Source organism: Osmia lignaria, chromosome 15, assembly GCF_051020975.1.
Source record: "Osmia lignaria lignaria isolate PbOS001 chromosome 15, iyOsmLign1, whole genome shotgun sequence".
NCBI classification, from domain to species: Eukaryota; Metazoa; Arthropoda; class Insecta; order Hymenoptera; family Megachilidae; genus Osmia; species Osmia lignaria.
The window spans coordinates 10,885,001-10,904,115 of NC_135046.1; the positions used below are offsets into that span (position 1 = coordinate 10,885,001).

General features: G+C 39.7%; 2 protein-coding genes across 6 annotated transcripts; both read left to right on the top strand.

Annotated features, from left to right (window-relative positions):
• The first annotated feature begins 6,581 nt into the window (after positions 1–6,581).
• LOC117600432 (uncharacterized) lies at positions 6,582–9,601 on the top strand. 4 transcript variants are annotated; one of them, XM_034315868.2, is made up of 9 exons: positions 6,582–6,854; positions 6,914–7,003; positions 7,109–7,171; positions 7,242–7,307; positions 7,390–7,428; positions 7,510–7,581; positions 7,657–7,778; positions 8,615–8,802; positions 9,334–9,601. In XM_034315868.2, exons 1-9 carry the CDS (start codon positions 6,771–6,773, stop codon positions 9,531–9,533), a joined length of 924 nt encoding a protein of 307 aa, XP_034171759.2. In that variant the 5' UTR covers positions 6,582–6,770; the 3' UTR covers positions 9,534–9,601. The 4 variants fall into 4 exon arrangements, with proteins under 4 accessions (XP_034171759.2, XP_076548833.1, XP_034171758.2 ...); XM_076692718.1 differs by having other exon boundaries at positions 7,668–7,778; positions 9,334–9,476; XM_034315867.2 differs by having other exon boundaries at positions 6,584–6,854; positions 7,387–7,428; positions 9,334–9,600.
• A 1,151-nt stretch (positions 9,602–10,752) lies between these two features.
• Positions 10,753–19,092, top strand: geko. 2 transcript variants are annotated; one of them, XM_034314944.2, is made up of 4 exons: positions 10,753–11,280; positions 12,091–12,461; positions 14,279–14,411; positions 18,489–19,092. In XM_034314944.2, exons 2-4 carry the CDS (start codon positions 12,251–12,253, stop codon positions 18,658–18,660), a joined length of 516 nt encoding a protein of 171 aa, XP_034170835.1. In that variant the 5' UTR covers positions 10,753–11,280; positions 12,091–12,250; the 3' UTR covers positions 18,661–19,092. The 2 variants fall into 2 exon arrangements, with proteins under 2 accessions (XP_034170835.1, XP_034170836.1); XM_034314945.2 differs by having other exon boundaries at positions 12,094–12,461.
• The last annotated feature ends 23 nt before the right edge of the window (positions 19,093–19,115 follow it).

Below are 19,115 nucleotides of genomic sequence, written 5' to 3' on the forward strand. Positions count from 1 at the left end.
AATTAATGGACGTTGACGGGGTGAGAAGATTTTTGTTGATTTTCTCGGGTGTTTTGGAATGGAAATGAACGGACGAATGGAAGGGTTCTTGATCGTACTAGAAATGAAATTGATGAATTTCATGGCTTTAAATGGGTAATGGATTGCGTTGAATGCTAATTGGAAAAATGGGGTGATAACAAAGGGGTGAATTTTATTTTCTTCGAATCGCTTTTGGGAACATTATTGTACACGTTCAGTGTTGTAAATTCTATCTTTGCGAATATTTATCGTTCTCTGTCTTTGGTTCGAGCACGATTACACCTTTATGGTTTTATAAGGGGGTCCCGTGCGACGTATACTTTTTATCTCCGATTCGATTCGACAAGGAGATCCGCGTTTCGAGAACGACCGCTTCCTTCGGCTGTTCCCTTCGAAATTCGCTTTATCGTCCCTTCCCTCTCGTGTGTACACTTATTTCATGCTCGGTGGAACATCGGGACCTCGAAGGAAACCAGCTTGCTTACTCGATAAGAGGCAAAGAAATTCTTATAAAATCCCCCCGGCGAAACGATTCTCAGCGTTGCGTAATTTAAAGGCGGTATTATCGTGCAAATACAGAATCTTTATCCTTTGCCAAGGTATCTGGTAATTTTATTCTAAGCTATATTTTCCTTCGTGATTATTATTCCTATTCTCCTTTCAATTCTTCCTGCTCGTCAATTTCCCCGAACGATCTCAATTTTAAAGCATCCTATTATCAGCTCATTGCTTCCTCCCCTTTCTACGCTTAACAAGTGACGACAAGAATATTCAGCTACCAAGAAATCCCTCCTCTTCCCTTCTCTTCTAATTAACAAACCGTCAACCATCATCCTTTCTGTCTCGTTTTTCCCCAGAAATAAAATATTCGTCTTCGAAGCACGCGTCCCGCGGCACAATGCAGGAAGTGCTCGGTACCGAGGCGCATCCCGTTGCACAAAAGCGTCGTGCAACCGATGCAGTTGCCCAGCGGGGGCGCAACAAAGACAGCGTGCAAGCGCGAGCAGGCAGCCAGGCAAGAAAGAGAGGCTGCCCCAGCGGCGCGTTTCTCCCGCTAATGAATTCCTCTTTATGCCAGCGAGTAATTGGTACCTCGCATTATTCTCAATCAGCGAGACTGTCCTCGCCTCGTAGGAAGGACGAGGGAGCGAGCGGATCGAAAGAATCAGCGTGCAAGGGAGAGACACGCGAGCGACAAAGGGAAGCGACCGGTGAGGGAAGGGAAGAGGAAGAGACGAGGAAAAACAAGGGGGGGGAGGGGGGGGGGGGGACGATGGAAAGTCGCGGAGAACGAACGCAGGAAAAACCGCAGCGAAAAGTGCATCAACCGAGGAGAAGAGCTTTGCTGATTTACGAGCAGCAGTTGCTAGGAGGGCATTAATATTCGTGACGGAATATTAAACCGCCGAGCGTCAATGGGCAGAGCTTCAAAGGGATTTTCCGGAAAAGGGGTTGGAGGGCGGAGAGAAAGAGACAGATCGACGTTCCCGCAAGATTATGAGATTCTCGTTAAGTGTCACGTGTAAAGAGTTCTTTCATACGCGACTCGACCCCGCTATCGTCCTCGACGACGACGACGACGACGTGGTCGTTTATAAAATACCAGCATGCAAAGAGACGGGTGCGAGGATTTATCGAATGTCCCGGGGTTGTTAGGAATTCGATTTAAAATCGAGATAGGGGTGGAAAAGTGGGTAGAGCGCGGATAATTCGTTCCTATTGTTTGATAATGGGTTGTATCATTTTATGTATCGCAATTCTATTTTCTCACAACTAAATCCTCTTCGTGGACGAATTCTCAGACGAAGAATTTTTCGCTAAATATCAATTTATAACATCGCCGTGTGGCAATCGTAGCGTGAAAAGTCGGGGGAGCAACGCGAATCCAGTCAGGACATTAATGAGATAAGGCCGTCAGACAGGGTAGTTGCGGTAATAATGAGGAGCATTTTTATAACGAGGATCACCGCAGTGAAATCATCTCTTGGGAACAGGAACAGGAGAAAGCTGAAGAGATGCCTGTGCGAAGCAACTTCTCCATCCATCCATCGTCGTCGTCGTCGTCGTCGTCGTCGCGGGGAGACTTAATTATCTAATTAATTAACCTCAATCAGAACGATGAGTAATTTCTCGGTTCGCTGGCGCCTTTGCCGGCGTCGAGACTTTCTTGTCACGCCGACTGTGGCCCCGAATTACGGATGAGTTCACGGCAAATCGATTATGTCCCGATGCTATTGCCCCGGCCTCTATTTAGGCGCAGCATCCAGGATCCACGATCCTCCGGCGTTATCCTGTTTTCGCTGCCCCGACCAATTTGCTCCTGCCACCGGAGCGGAGGCCCCTTTTCGCTCGTCCTCTATCCAAACCGCTTTTATCTTCGCTTCTCTTGCGCCGATCGCGCGATAACTCGCTCGTGAAACGACCAGACGACGCGAGGATTTGTTTAACCCGCCGCTCCCTCGCCTGGAAATTGCGAGATTCGTTTTCTCAGGAGAACATGTACTAAATCAACTCCTTCTATATCGTTCAAACGACAATCCATTCTTCGACAACCCCAATTCTATTTTCAACCACCATACTTGGTGTAACGAAGTAACCAGCAATCACCAGAAACCCAGTAGCCGACAGTGACACCATGGTCTCAAACCCTACATTTTGGTTCGAACCATTTATCCCTATCCACCACCCTCGCCCCATCTTTGAAATAATAACACCTCGCAGCCATCCGAGCATAGAAACTCTGAAATTCCAACTGGCAAGTCTTCAGCCATGTTTCACGATGCAGGAGGTAACAAAAGCGACCCTTCTCCGAACGTTTCACCCCTTAGACCCACCCCCGTACCAGTGTAACTGACGTTTTTGACGCGTCAAGTGGATCGAGCTGCGAAACGCTTTCATAGAAGACCGTCGATATGTATATATATATCGGCTACTGTTTTACATAAACATCGATTCGTTAAGGGTAGCCGGAATTCGCGCGAGGGTTACACGCCGCGCTGATTCCTCTAAGTGATCTCAAGTGTTTTCGCAGTTGACTCGCGGCATGTTCGTCCGCGTAACTCGAAACAGCGACAGAGTTATTGTGGAGCTTTTTAAGCTTGGTTTAACCCTGGCCCCGGGCCCCGTTTCTAATGGGGCTAACTTCGTATTTAGTTAGTCAACCCTGGCCACGAGACACGATGGGAAACGACAAGTGGCATCCTCCCTTCCCTCCTCGCTAGTCCAACCACACTCGCCTTTCATGTGCTAATTCCTGTTTATTTAATCGAATGCTGACGGTGATCAACCCCGCGAAAGGGCGAACGATCGCCGGGGGATTAATTTCTAATATGGTTTAACGTGGATGGACGCTTGGGCGCGGATTGTTTGGACGAACGCGAGTGTGTTGTGTTAGGATAGAGATTCTAGCCTCTTCCATAATTCTACAATACTTTCTTTCTCTTTTTATTGTTATTAATTTAATTATGTTTCAATAAGATTCCTTGGGACCCTCAGAACCATCGAAAAGCAGAGGACATATTTCTAAGGTCTGTTGGGCGGACTCCCTCTCGTGTTATAAATTTCCATTTTTTTTTTTTTTTCTGGTCTTTTAGTTTTTGATTTCTACTATTTTACAGGATGGATTCGACGTCGCGGCGTCGATGATCGATTCTTGTTTGCGACCGGTCGCGAGACAGATCGCGCGAGTGAATTGTCGCGACACGTTGAATTTTTCACAACGAACTCGTCGACCACGTAAATTACGGTTTTGTTTGGACCGTTCGTTTCCTGTTGAAACGTGGTGATCCTTGATCGAGCCGATTGTGTAACTTAATTGTGCGCATGAATTCCATGTACAGACACCATTTCACCCACCTGACAGATTGTAAATTACAAAACCGCGGAATGTAACGATTGAATTTTAATCGTTGTTAAAAACCTTCTATGCGGTTCGTGACTTTATACCAGACCAGAGAGACTAATTACATTCTTAATTATCCTCGGCTATTGGATGAAGAATTTTTAATTTAGTATGCAAAAGGTTGTCCGATTCAAAGTAACGAAGAATCAAAGTTTAATGCTCGTGATGAATAATCGATTTATCTGAAATTTAAATTTGTTCGTAAAATGTTCGACCATCACATTTATTTATCACAACACAAAATAGTTATTAATCGCGATGGGAAATTGTAGAATTTCCTGTACGTTGCAAACAGAAATGATAATTGAAATGAATTTCATTTCCACGTTTATATGATTGTTCACACCATTGTGCAACATTTTAGTTCCCCATTACACCATTACTTCCAATGATACGATCAACAAGGTAGAATTTAAATGAACAGATATACGTTTAATTTCCACATTCTACCTGTCATTTCAATGCAACCTTTTAATTTCTCCTTTACCAACATTCTAGTTTGTTACGGTGTAAACAAAATCGATGTTCGGTATAAAATAAGTTCTTATTGTGGAGAACCCATTAATGCGGCCGTATTTCGCGGATTCTTTGGTGTAATCCCAGAAAAGCAGTATTATTAACACTCAAATTACGCTTTCGACGATGATTTCGAGGCTGTGGTTTCGAGATCGAAACCTCGTAAAATTATAAAGACCGACTCGCTAAAAGCGTGGACACCATGGAACAATTAACATCTTCGTAAATCACGGGCGAATTACTTTACGAGCTGGTCGTGATAAAATTGCTGGACATCCCATCTCACCCCGTCGTTTAACACTTTAACTGCCGCCATAGAAATATCTAATGCCATACAATAATAATAATATAATCGATATTTTCATTGTTAAATAAACTAGTGGAACGTTCCGTGCTATGCACGGGGAATTAATCAGTTAAAATTTGACTTATGGACCTCGGCTCAACCTTCCCAGTTATTTATTATTTTTTTGTTTTTAAGGGCCTCACCAGGCCCAACCCTTTATCACTGCATCCCTTACATGTCGGCATCCTTAACATCCCTGTATCCCTTATATCATTACATTCCCTATATTCCTGCATCTCGTATATGCCGGCATTCCTTATATCTCGGCATCCCTTACATTTTTGTATCCCTTACACTCCTGAATTCTCCCTGCATCTCTTGTATCCTATCAACCCTTATAATAAATATATTATAAATAAAATACTTATGGCCACTGGTTCGAGTAAAGGTAAGTAAAGGTTAGTAAAGACTCGTGAAAAATAATTTTAAATTTAAATTTTTGCAAAATTTAATTCCTTTTTTGCCGCCAGAGGGCGCTGATTTGACGTCGAAATTTTAGTTCAAATTTTTCCCGCTAGAGGGCCAAAATTTCGGCAAGCTTTAGATCCTTTTTTTGCCACCAGAGGGCGCTGATTCGGCGTCGAAATTTTAGTTCAAATTTTTCCCGCTAGAGGGCCAAAATTTCGGCAAGCTTTAGTTCCTTTTTTTACCGCCAGGAGGCGCTATAATGGGATGCTTACAAAAGAGGGATGTAAGGGATGCACGGATGTAAGGAATGCAGAGATGTAAGGGATGCAAGGATGTAAGGAATGCAGGGATGCAAGGAATGCAGAGATGTAAGGAAAGCATGGATGTAGAGTTTTTTTTTTTTTTTTAACGTGAGGAAATCTTGCATAAGACCCCCCACCGACCCTTGGAGGAGGGCGGCAGGGGAGTGTCAGATTCCTACTGACTAAAACCCCACGGCCACCGACAGTGGCGTTAATTAAGTGGTCATCATTCAACGAACGTCTTCAAGTTAACGCAAATAATCTTTACTTTGAATTTTTAACAAAAATTTAATGCTCGATCGATACTGTGATACTATCATTGTAAGAGTACATACACATATAACATTTTTCTGCCTTGTTTTCGAGCATGCGTACAACGTCCCAGTGTCACTCACAGACCCGCGTTATTAAAAGGAAGGATTCATCAAGAAATTTTTCATAATGAAGCTAAAATCGATGAGTTATCCTTAATTAATTGCATTCATCTTTGTTTTTATTGTTATAATTGTAGCTGAGAAGGAGTTTGATCGATGTCGTCCTTTCGTAGCTCGACCTAATTGAATTCAAATCTTGATACCAGGGAAAAAATTATTAAAAAAAGGAAAATAGAATCTAGCGTGACTCACTGGTGGTTCACGCTATCGCATAATATGAAGTTGTTATGAAGCACCGGTGAGTCACGCCACGTCGGACGTGCTTTTTTATAGTCTCGAACAAACATTACAATACAATTTCTAATATTGAAATTACACCTAACAACGTCTAATTAATGGTATTAAGATTGCAACACTTTGTATGGTATTCTTTAAAATAATAGCTGAATTAATAGCAATATATTTCAGACTCTAGATAGACTCTTTAATTTTCTGTAATCGCAGACTATGTGCAATTTTTATAATTAAAAGGAATCCAAACATCTATTACACAATAAATAATATTAAAATAATAACTCTATGGTTTGATGATTTAAAAATTTCCTTCGTATTTTCTAAAATTTCCTTAAAAATATTAATTGAATAGAACATAAGGGTACTGATGTTAACAATAAAATTCATTTGGAACCAAGTTCATTTATAACAAAATATAAATTTCAGTCTTCGATAGTCGATTATTCAATCCTCGACCGATTCATGGTGTATCATTAAAAAACGACAGATTTTTGTCTCTCGTTTATCAGAGAAACATGTTTCGCGTCGTTGTTTTATAGTTTCTATTCTTCTTCTCAATATTTTCCAACGCGTTTCCTTCAGCCGACTAATGGATTGCATCCGCGAAGATGTTCGCGCAAAGGCAGAGCTACTTCTACCGACTGACGAGATCCTATCCGATCCTAAAACTCGTTGACATATACGACCGTCAGGTAAATATTGTTAAATCACACCATGATTTCTAATTGGTTACCATCTCGTTACGTCCCAGTCGTTCATACGCGCGTACGTGTTGGACAACGTGTACGTCTGCATACTGATGCACATCCTCTTCTATTTGGCTCTGTGGTTCGCCACTACGGTATGCTTGAAAAGTTTATACCATAGAAAGTATTTTCATATTAAAATTTTCCCATTTCTAATACAAAATATTTCCTCTAACAGCGAGTTTGTCTTTCGATCGCAGGTTATCAAGAAAATGGAGAAGTCGAACAAGGAGATGCTGAAGATCATGGGAGAAAATAGAACGGTATATAGGTCGATCGATACTCATTAACCCTCTTATCATCATTGATTTCTCATTTGAATAATTATTACAGAAACTGCAAGATGTGACGGCATTGAAGGACAAGAAATCGGAATACGATGAGGTCGTGGTTAAAGTAGTTAGTGTCTAATTCAATTTTTGCTACTCTTCATTAATTATGAATTAATTATTGCACTGATCATTTTAAAATTGTTCAGAAGGAAGCGCAAAAAATAACATCAGAGGAGTTGGAAAACGAAGTAATTTAAAAAATGCCTAATTTAATTATCGACAGTATAATCAAAGATGAAAATTTTATTCATTAATTAATAAATTCTCAGATGCAAAGGCTGAGCACTGAATTAATCACCGCGGCGAATAAATTATCCGAGCTGGAGAGTATCATCGAGAAAGTACCAACTTAATATTCCCTCCTAATAACGTTCTCGAGGAAACTGAAAAATTCACCGATTATCATTAAGTAGTAGTTGATTTTCAGTACAAATTGTGCGGGAAATCGGGCGAAATATCTGCGGGCGATGTCGCTGATCGAAAAGCCAAGCTTGCGGAGAACATTGAAGGAAGGACGGGATCGCTCGAGAATCTCAAGGTGAGTTTCAATTAAGCCAAGTGAATCGGCGGTGCAGGGTGAAAATTTTCCCCGACCCTGCGATTGTCGCGAAAATTGTACTCGAGAAATGGTGGTTTACCTCTTACTACCTGTTTCGGCTTGCTTGTAACAGCTTGGACCCGCGTTACAGCCGCAAACCGTGCAAACAGATTGTTCGTGAATTCTATCAGAGAGTATTCGCGACTCGGAGGAGGATACGTAAAGTTGTTTCGTAGCTGTTTGCGAACGAAATTGAGGAAAACCATGGGACTCGGGTTAGTTAGGGTGTATTCAACCGGGACGCTCGTTACAGCTACAGATAGTTCAGATAGCACGTGATGGAAGGGTTAATGTTGACGTACAGATTATCGTGTATTATTGTTAGGATTATGTAATATCGATGGTCTGTTTGAATTATGGTATCCTGGAATTCCTTAATTGACGGTAATTTTGATGTATGTTGTTTGCTTGGATTGTTTGCTCTGTGGGAATTGATTATCGTAATATTGCTTGATGAAATTTTGGTAATCTCTTGATGATTACGAAGAAATAGAGAGTATATCAACGTGATCATGTTCTTGGAAATTTTTCTAGTAGAATGTTTTTTAAAAATAAGACGCACTTAAATATACGCAATGTGCAGTAACATGTATGACTGCACCTGCTGTGGCAACTGATGCATTGAATATTGCAGTGAAAACAGTTGCACTGCAAAGAAAAACGCTATAATTAATCGGAATACAATCATTTAATTTTCTAATTTAAGCTTTCTCCTTGGTAAAATCAATTAATCGACTGAATATTGCTAATGTGAATTTATGTACTTGGTGTTAAAGATTCTCGAGCCGTCCTTCCCACCACCCTTACCACCGGAACCTCCACCTAGAAAATATGGGATCTTTGTCACTCGACCTCCTGGGCAACGTCGTGCACCTACCGTTGCACCTGCAACTGCGCCCACAAAACTCGGATTCAAGTAACTGTGCATCTGTAGAGGCTTCCTCGGAATCGGCGATACATCGACGTGAGTCGATAGATTCCAATCTTATTAACAAATACAAAAGAAAAGCTCAGCAACTTAAACATTTCAACCTCCACCAAATAAATATATTTCATAGTTTTTTTATAGATTCGCTCGTTTATCATAAATTATTACTAGTGTCAAAAAAAGAAGAAAGTAACTTACCTCCTATTCGCTTTCACCTTTCTCTACTGGCGATACGTGCAACGGTCACGATAAAGTGTTAATTAAATACAGTACCATGATTGCAACTTCCTCAAGTATACCGTAAATTGAAGTACAAGAATCTATATTTGTAATTGAAGTCACACTGGATCACCTACATTCTATCAGTTTCTTCTTAGACAATCTAGTATGTTAATAGATTATCTAAGAAAAAGCTGATAGAATGTAGGTGATCCAGTGTGACTTCGTTTACAATTATAAATGAAGCTTTTCTAACCGCTTTTTCTTAGAAAATTTAGAAAGCTACAATGTTGATACTGCAACTAATTAACACTTTATCGTGACCATTGATTTCTATACTGATTTTAGAAGCGAACAGGGTTGTATGGAGCGGTGGCGATCGTCGGTACGGTGACAGAAGAAAGAAACGACGCGGAAAATCTTCGGGAACCGCCATGACGTCGCGTTTCAACGTAAGAAAATTGCACTCTGAAACACTGAGGAACATTACACCCTTTACTAAATCACTGTTGGGTCTGGCCACCATTTTCACGAAGGAAAAATTTTAAATTCATAGTTGATTTGTATATTTATGATCTGAAATAAATTGACAGCAGAAATTGACTTCTTTTATAACTCACCCAGTAGATCCTTATTCACTTTGCTTAACTTCGCGCAAGTTTCCATAGTTGTCCCAGCTGCATAAAATCTTGATGGTTCACCTTTTATAGTAAAATAAATTAAATCCTGCTCGAGTGTAAAACGCGACGAGGTGGACTTTCAAGGTAAACAAGTAATTGCGCTCAATTAACCGGACCTAAAAGAATTTATGAAAGTAAAGCAAGTGGATATGGGTTTCGAAGATTGTACTTCGTTGCTCTGATCTAGACGCGCTCATATCACCGTCCTTGAAGAACTGGTTACCTTGTAAAAGTTCCCTTTGTCCTACGCACTGCTGAAGCCACTGATCTCTCTTTGTCCCTGTAAAAAGAAAACACTAATTAGATGGAGATAATACTAATTCTTTGATCTGGAATTTAATTTTAAATTCCTTTCAATCGGGAAAGAAATATTTTGAGGGCTTATTTTTTATTTTTATTATGTATTCAAAAATAAATGATTATAATAAAGTTAATAAAATTTTATAATAAATAATTTATATACAATATAAAATATCATCGTTTATTAATAGAACTATGTACCTGTTTCATAAATCAAAATCAAATGTGCATAGCACGTAATTTTTAATTCGGGGTCAACTAACATTCCAGGTCAATGGGTTAATGAATTTTATGTACCCTTGACATTGCCACCATTGTGAAGCAATGTTTCTTCCTTTAAAAGACATAGTATTCGCGATGCAGTGTGCGACGTGCTCATGAAGGCGCCGTTTATTTTGCAATCATGATATTTAAAAAGCTCTTTTGAAAAATGAAAAATTTATTATAATAGCAAGATGGTAGTTGCATTTATTTCCAGTTTGAAAGTAAGAGGGATGAGAAAATCGTAATGAATTTTGTAATTGTGTTATTTTCCTTTCTACGTAGATTTATTCCTGCAATTTTGTGAGAAATGTCTCATCATAGTATTTCCTAAAGATTTTTTCCTCGATGATCTATATAATTCTGTTCACTTCTAAAATTATTATAAAAATATTTTTAACAAAGCGGCGAAGCGGTTGGTGAACAAACAAGGTACGCCACAAGATCCAGCGATCCGATCGCGGCGATTTGCGGGCGAGTGTCCAACTTTCACTGACAACTCGTTAGCTTCACCGCCGTGGTTTCGAATCATTCACAGTCATTCCGCGACGTCGGTAGACCGCGGCAGCGTCGTTCAATTCCTCCGTCTGCCGCGATATTTCCGTTTACCACATCAAACATTTTCCAAAGAAATCGAACATAATTTCCTAAAAAAGTGATCGGTATAACTCTCGCACAATTGTTGTGTAATCGCTTCTTCTTGCCATTTTCCTTATCGTTTTTTTTACTCAATTAGTGATAGTGATTGTACAAGTTCAATCGAATAGTGTTGAAGTAAAAATATTCGTTTGAAAAATTGAATGCAATACGAGATTGGTGTGAATTAGAAATAGTGTGTTCCATCGATTGATTTTCAATAGGAAAAAGTTTTGTTATTTTCTATGTCGAAATCAATTGTCGGTTTTTTGAGAACACGTGTAACAGAGATATTCGAAGCGGATCGAAGAAAGTAGAAGTGAACAGAGAGCGAAAGTTCTGCTGTAACGCGTTCTTCGTTGAAAGTCGACGCTCTTTGGTAGCAGCCAGCATCGTGTATCGTCGATGCTTCTCACAAGTATGTATTGTTTTAGCGCATTTAGTCTTGAAAATTGGGTTAAGGCATTACACACCGACTGTTACGTAACTTGAACGTTCCCCTTATGCGCCTTATGAAATCCTTTGCGTAGGATCAAGAATGGCTGAGAATTCTAGCAATCAACGTTCCCTTCGATTATTACAGCAGCAAATTGATGAATAGAAATTAAAGAAAATTGAGTGAACTGTTTTTACAATCATCGTTCATTTCTAAAGCATTCTTATTGTTCTGTTCCAAGTTTGCCACATAATAACTCTAAATTGATCCTCAAACTTTGGTAAATGACTTCTTCATTAATTATCATAATCTTCAAGGAGAATCTAGAAAACCTAAAGTACCTCTAGAATTTCACCAGCTGTTTCTCAAACATTTGATCCTCTCCTAAATCTCTTTTATTACAACGACTACGATACACTACACAGCTCCATGATTTATTTCAACAACACAATTCCTCCTCGAAAGTTCAACAGACTCTCACCATACCGACTTCGACATGCATCCATTGCAATTTTAATTTACCTCTCTGTTAACCCTTGAACACCGGATGTACAGTGAAAAAATGATTAGAACATTACTCATTATTAAGTGTCACGATCTCGACTCCATGTAAGATATATTAAGATAAGTGACTGGATCTCGAAGAACCCAGTATGCATCGGTACGAGGGTTCTTCTAGTCGAGCCATTAGCACCGGGTGTCTAATTAAACTGAAATTCGTTCGACACTTGATGTTACATCGCCATGACACGACACTTCCGTTAACCCCGGGCTGAGCCACGTGTCGTGTAGTAGGTATTGCAGTGTGCCGGTGTTCGAGGACGAAAGTTCAAAAGGAGGATCCGGTGGCGAGGGCTGGCTGAAACAACCAGGGGGCCGCAGTGTATCGAAGATCGTCGATCGGAGCAGTCGCAACCAAGCTTTCCAGCTCGGCCAAGGACACCGCAACAGCATGGCCATGGACACGAGCACCGTTCGCCTGGTGATATTCCTCGGGATGTTCCTCATATTCGCCGGCGACTACAGCTACCTCATCTCCACGATTTTAGGAAGGAGCGAGCAGAACGTCACCGGGACGATCAAGAATCCTGATGGAAGTCAGGATTCAATAGCGGACAGGACACCCTTGACGCCCATAAAGAAGAACGACGAGAAGGTGACCGGTAAGAAAAATAACGCAATCGGACGTGAAATGATGATACAGATTATATCGGTCGTCGGAAGCGGAATATTTCGGAATAAGCGATGACTTGATGGTTTTAATTGTATTCTGATCGTTCTGGTGGTTTCTGAAATTAATAATGATTTAAGCATTTACGCATTCGATCTACACTGGTGATTTCCATAATTACCATTCATTAATAATACTTTTCTAGATTGTTCGCTTATGATATACAACTTCTACGAGTGTTTTGATATTTTCTTGCTTGCGATCTTACTATAATCCTGTTTTCAATAACTTTTCCAGCAACTTGGTTATTCATAATCAAATAACATTTAGCATTTGAATAATTTATAATTGGGATATTGATTCCGATCAATAAAAAGAAGATTATTTTTACAGTTTGGCTAATTCGAAAAATAACAATATTCCTTTTTGTTTGTCTCAAGGAGTCTTCATGTGCAATCGCGTATACGAAAAACAAAGAAATAAAAATAATCATTAAAAATTTCAAAATAAAAATTTCTTCGCTCATTGAATAATTTGCTTTGAAACTATGTTTATTAAAAAAGAAAGTAAATGTTTTTCTATAAAATTTGATATTCTGTTCTATTGTTAAATTCACATATCCCTTTATTCCATGAATTTTTATGACGAGTTGAAAAAAATATGTATGACTGTTAGTCTATTTAAAAATGAGTGTGGTCATGAAATAAATAATATTTATTTTTATTCATAAACGCAATGTTCCCACTTGGAACCAACATGTTCAGAGTCTTTAGTATTATCTACTTAATTTACTATAGAACATTTGAAATATAAGTTCCCAATTGGGAACGGAATGCAATAGAGCGATCTCATTAGCTATGATTCACTTTGTTTTATTTGCATTGCATATGAATATGGGTTAATCATATCCGTAATTCTTAACAGAAATGTTTAATATATTCTAATTCTAGATCGAAAGTTGTATGAATTTAATTTCCCTTGTAACATAATGGTTTTGACGTCAATAGACCTGTTCTGAATATCAAAGAAGCGAAATGTTTTGAATAAAGAACAAGGTTAATTATATTATAATAGATGGATTAATTAAGAAATGTAAAACATTATCATAGTAATGTTTTCATTGCAATGTTATGCAACGCTCGTAAGCACTGTCCATTCATCGCACTTCCCATCGTCGATTCTTATGCAATTCCGAACTGACAATTATCGCAATCTTGACCATCGAATATTTGATACCTTCCAAATTTGGTTAACACTCCAAGGCTCAATGAATCAGCAGTTCGCCCTAATTACACGACGAGAATCAATTTCACTCTAGTTTGATTAAATTTCAAGAAATAGTGAAGCTATCATATGACTCGAAAGTTCTGATTGCCTTGTATTTTGATTTTCCGTGCACTTGTGATTTCATGCATGCACGCGGGCTGCTCGTTTTAGCCATTTTTCGACGTCAATAACAGAGTTTCACTTAGTAAAAGTTGAGTTTAGCGATTGAATGCTGTAGAAGAGATAACGTTGAAATCTGAGAAATTGCATTTATTGATTGATGAAGCTAGTGGCTGCTTTGATTAACTTTCGAGTATATCTAGGATTATAACTGGATCTTAGCACGCAATGAAAGTTGAGATTGTACAGTACCGGGTATGGTAGGTTTTCCTAGGGAAACTATTTCCCGGGTTCCTAGATTCCTGGGTTCTTAGGTTCCCGGGTAGCTATCTCTCTCCATAGGCAACCCCTTCCTCATACTCCCACTTTTATCACGGTACTTCTTAAAAATTTTAAGTTCTCGATTCCTCGATTACTTTACAGGAATCTCGAGGCGAGCAAGGATGATGACAACAATCAAGACTGCCTGCTTGCCGAAGCTGATCTGTGAACTGACCTCGTCTGTTCACCAGGATCAGCTGAGCGAGATGGAACGATCTTTGTTAAACTTAATCAGGTAAACGATGACTCTAAACTTATTATTAACGTATTGATAAAAGACAGTCAACTGTCAGGCAAGGTTAAATGTATTCGTACGTAAATTTGCCGATATTTAAATCCGTTTGTTCAGTTGGAAAAGATTCTCGTGTTTTAATGACTTGTTCGAGTGCTAGCTTTTAGTCGGTGAAAGAGACGAAGAAACAGCAATTGCAACATAGAAACGTTTACGAGCGTAATGATCGAAGGGGTCTTCTGAAACCTAGAATGATTGAGCGATTTCATAGCTTAGCGTGGAAATTTTATGGTTACTCGCGTCCACTTTCATCGCTCGACTTCCAGATCGCCACTTTCACTTTCCACTTTCGATTGTAATTTAGAACGAACCGGTCGTTCTCAATAGTTCATCAATAACCGTCCCAAAGGTTATCGTGATCATGTAAGAAATAGTTGTGTCAGAATTATGAAAAATTTACATGGAACAAATTAATAAAAAAAAAAGCTTTTATAGCCACTTTATGCAAACTTGAAATTTCTATTAATGTAATGTAAGTGTCATTCCAGAATACGTTTATGTCATCAAATTGTGTCATTTGATGTTTTGAAATCAGCCATTTGATATGTATATTCTTTTTAGCGTTGTAGAAGAGAAAACTCCTTGTCTATAGTGGTATCAACTAGCATGGTGCTTGTGTAATTTCAAATGTAAAACACAATGTTATGATCAGAAGAGTTTGTTGACCAGGTACAGCTATTAATGAATCACTGTTTGCAGAGATTGTCTTGTCATTTAAATGACGAAGTTGATATGTTTGCATATGTTTTGCTGAAATTTTCAATAAGTAAATATTTTACTCGAAGCTTCGTTGTAAATTCTTAAAATTTATATACCTACATTTGAATTTACACGCACAGTATGTAAATCTAATGAAGTCCATTTGAAATATATTTTTAATTCGTTTCTCTAACAATTCGACCGAATCCTGGATGAACAATTATTACAAACATTTGCCGAAACTCGAGACAGGAAAAGAGGTACGCCTATCAATCCGTCCCTCTTTCTCGTCGATCGAGAATTAAACGGCAGCTCGGTGGATTACCTTTCAATCTCCAGATTACAACCCTGGAACGTTGACCGGAAACTGTTCGATCCTCGCTTCCGGCCAGTGCATCGATCGAAGCGCGATTCCGCGTGGAATAACAAGCAGCTAACCCGGCCAAACAAACGTCCCATCCCGTCCGTTCGATATCTCGCTAAACAGATCCGGATGCCGGGCGTCGATATCAAGCGGACAGACGCGAGCGGCGCGGAATCGCGGCTCATCGAAAATTGGATGGCGCTAAGCGGCGCGTGGGTCCGCAATTTTCCCGTCGATCACCGCTGCAAAACGTCGATTCCGCGCTCGCGCGTCCCAACAACCGAGCGTCGCGACGTCGACGCTGGTGGAATTGAATGGCGCGATCGTGGTCCGGCTCGCGTATCTCGCAATTTTCGTTTACGATCGAAAGGCGAAACGAAACGTCAACCCGTCCACGCATCCTCGCGTTATTTGGATAATGCTGGCTATAGCACGAGCATCGCTCGGGTCATTTTGTTCCTTGATTAAAAGCGAAGTTATGTTCGCACGGTCAAATATTGACTCGAACGATACACGCTCGAATCGGTCCGTTTGGTACACCATGAAATTTCTCGACTGTGAATAAAGGGTTTCCTCTGTACCATTTCCATTTTTTGACATTCGGTTTTGTTTCGTTTCGATTGATTGAAACCAAATCATTCCGCGTGATTTTTGAAAGAGAGAATTATATATTATTGAAAGAAAGAGTGACATTTTACGATGGTATTTTGTTTAAACGTCGAAATTAAAAACTTCACAATATCAGGTGAAAAAATACCACACATTGGAATTGATAACATCTAAAACAATAACGAATTGAAAATTTATTTTTGCACAGGAAGCACTCACTGTAGGAACTTTCGAAATTCTTCTTAAACGTTTCAGGAAGGAAGAAAGTGCAATATATTCGCGACTGGCTTAAATCATCCAAAATTTCGAATTTGTTCGCCGGTATTTTTGGGCAATAAAGGATGACGGTTGTTCAACAAGCAAAAGATCGAGGTACAACGTGAAAGTTTTTCTGTTCTTACGTAAGCAACCGCGCCGAAACCGGAACAGGCGTCGCCATAACAATCAGCCACTTTCCTTTTCACGGGTTATACAATCTTCCGACTTTCTACGATGCCCGAAGCATGCTTCAGCTTCGCCTTTTTATACTCTTCGATCTTCTTTTAGCCCTTCGAAATTCTTCGAATGTAAATTCGGTTCATCGGTTGAATCGTACCTAATTCCAGGTTCTATAATCTCGACGAACAAACGTGAAATTATGGTCTTATTTCGAAAATTGTAATCCTCCCTAATGGACGGTTTGATTTCACGGCTAAATTTCCGTCGATTTGGTAATTTAATATAGAGATAGAATTTCGTACGAATATGAACAAATATGAAGTGAATAGATAATTTAAAATCATTCATGAAAATTGAATTGTTTCAATATTCCTGAAAGCTATTTAAAGATACAACGATCAATTTAAATAAATTATTGACATATGAAAAATTTTACCGACGAAATATTTTTCCAACAAATTTTCTCCTCTACTCTTTCATTTTATGGTTTATGAATAAGTTGAAACGGTAGCTCCACTTTAACGATTAATTCGTGGTCGGTAGCTGGCCGCAGTGGTTCCGTTCATTTCGCGAAATTATACTCGACTCTACCCCTTTCCCGGCTGAAAAGGTGAATTTCCTTCTGACCGTGTGCCGTTTAATTGACAGCAATTAAACGTCCTATTCCTCGTCAATTTCTTTCTCCACTCTGCGATTCATTAACGGATTAATTGGTCCATCAAAAGATTCGCCCGCTCGGTTTGCTAAGTGAAATTTAATAACACATGAAGACAATAATATTAAAATTCTTCGAACAAAATACAGATAAGTAAAAGGAGGAGTAGAAAAAGGGAAAGAAAGCAAAGAACGAGCAATGATGTCAGGATGGATCGTCGCGGTTAATGTCCCGGAAGGATTCGAGCTTTATATTTACTTTTATGCGTGCGTAAACGCCGCTCCCGGCTTCGAGTATGCCCGATTTTTATTAGATCGCGGATCGCTGTGGGTTAAACCGATCAAGATGGAAAAGCTAAGAAGCCGTTTTGCGTTTGCTCGTTATGCCGCCTCGAAGAGCGAAAGCCCGAGGCGCATAGTCGATCGTAAACGACTAAACAGGGAAGATTTCCCTTTTGCGGCTGGAAGACGACGTCTTCCTCGGGAGCCATGCGTGACGAAACTGCTTCTTATACCGCGTCCTTCTTCCTGCCGCCATCTTCCCGAAGGATCCTTTATTTCCGCCGAGGCGGAGGGCTGAGGATCCTTTATTTATAGAATCTATGGCTCCCGATATTACCGATCTTCTCTCCTATCTTCTCTGTAACTTAATTAATTAATAATTAATCTTAAATGGTGTCAGTTTTAGAAGAGAAAATCGAAAGCGTCGTGGAACTGTGAAATCTGGCTGACGTTCGACGACGAGTACCGGAAGGAAATTTCAATTTTTTCAAAGTTTCTTCAGAGCCTGTGCGGGCGTTCAGACGCGTGCAGCAGAGAAAGGCGGTCGTGTAATTTTCAGTCGGTTTTGCGGAGCGTAACCGGATTCCGTGTCTCGTGTTTACCGAGTGCCGTCGATATCGAAAGTAAAAGGCGACTTGCCTTGTGCCTGTTCTTATATGTCGTACTCCCGACCAGTTTATCATGGTCAAACGTTGCGAAAGTGGAGTTGATTTTGTGCCACCCATTGGCGTCGATTCTTTTCCATCGTTTCGAAACCGGTCTCTTAATATACATGTTGCGAAATCTGGTCAAAAAGGCGACACGCTGTTTCATATTATACTTGCGGCTTCATATTTGCATTTCCTTTTCAACATTTCATCGTTTTCTATACTATTCAGCTTCAAAGTGGTAAAATTTGAAGCTCGGTACAATATTAGATATTAAATGAAATTACGATATATTTTTGTGATCGATATTTCATGATAACTTTTCAGGGACACGAGCTTGAGCACGATGGCGGAAGTGCCCTCGAGGTATCACTTCGCAGCGCATATGGGTCAACTAATATCCGGTCTGGAAGGTCAGGGATGTCATAATTTCTATCCCACCTGCCCGTTGCCCGGAGCCAGCGTTCTAAGCATGATGAAGAAGATTCGATTGCGCTGACCGGACAAAATTCTTCCGCGTCGACGATGGAAAAACACGACGACGAAACCTGTGATATTTGCAGACGATTCCTTTCCTCTTCTAACTTCCGTCTTTCGAGTTTCGTAGAAACATCGTTTGCAAAAGAAATATGAAATTAAGGAATTGTCGTTTCTGGTAATTGTTGATTACGATACTAAGGGTAAAAGATGAAAGCAGAGCGTTTAAAATGTATTCAGAGACTTTTGTAATGAATCCCAGCAATTTTCTGCTGGATGAATTAAGATTACTTTAAATTACATTTAAGAGAATCGATTAGTATTTAAGATACCCAGTCGTTTAGCAACGCAAATTCACAATGATCATTTATTTATAGAACATCCTTTCGAATCACAGCATTGTTAAAACTCGCTACCATGTATTCTTACACCGGAAATGTAATAACCGATCGTCTATCACACGATCGTGGATTTTTT

Excerpts from the sequence above, each read along its gene's own strand:
- LOC117600432 (XM_034315867.2), top strand. The coding sequence starts at position 6,771 with ATGTTCGCGCAAAGGCAGAGCTACTTCTACCGACTGACGAGATCCTAT. Across the intron at positions 6,855-6,913 it reads TTGACATATACGACCGTCAG|TCGTTCATACGCGCGTACGT; the intron begins GTAAATATTGTT and ends GTTACGTCCCAG. Across the intron at positions 7,582-7,656 it reads TGGAGAGTATCATCGAGAAA|TTGATTTTCAGTACAAATTG; the intron begins GTACCAACTTAA and ends ATTAAGTAGTAG.
- geko (XM_034314944.2), top strand. The coding sequence starts at position 12,251 with ATGGCCATGGACACGAGCACCGTTCGCCTGGTGATATTCCTCGGGATG. Across the intron at positions 12,462-14,278 it reads GAACGACGAGAAGGTGACCG|GAATCTCGAGGCGAGCAAGG; the intron begins GTAAGAAAAATA and ends ATTACTTTACAG. Across the intron at positions 14,412-18,488 it reads TCTTTGTTAAACTTAATCAG|GGACACGAGCTTGAGCACGA; the intron begins GTAAACGATGAC and ends ATAACTTTTCAG.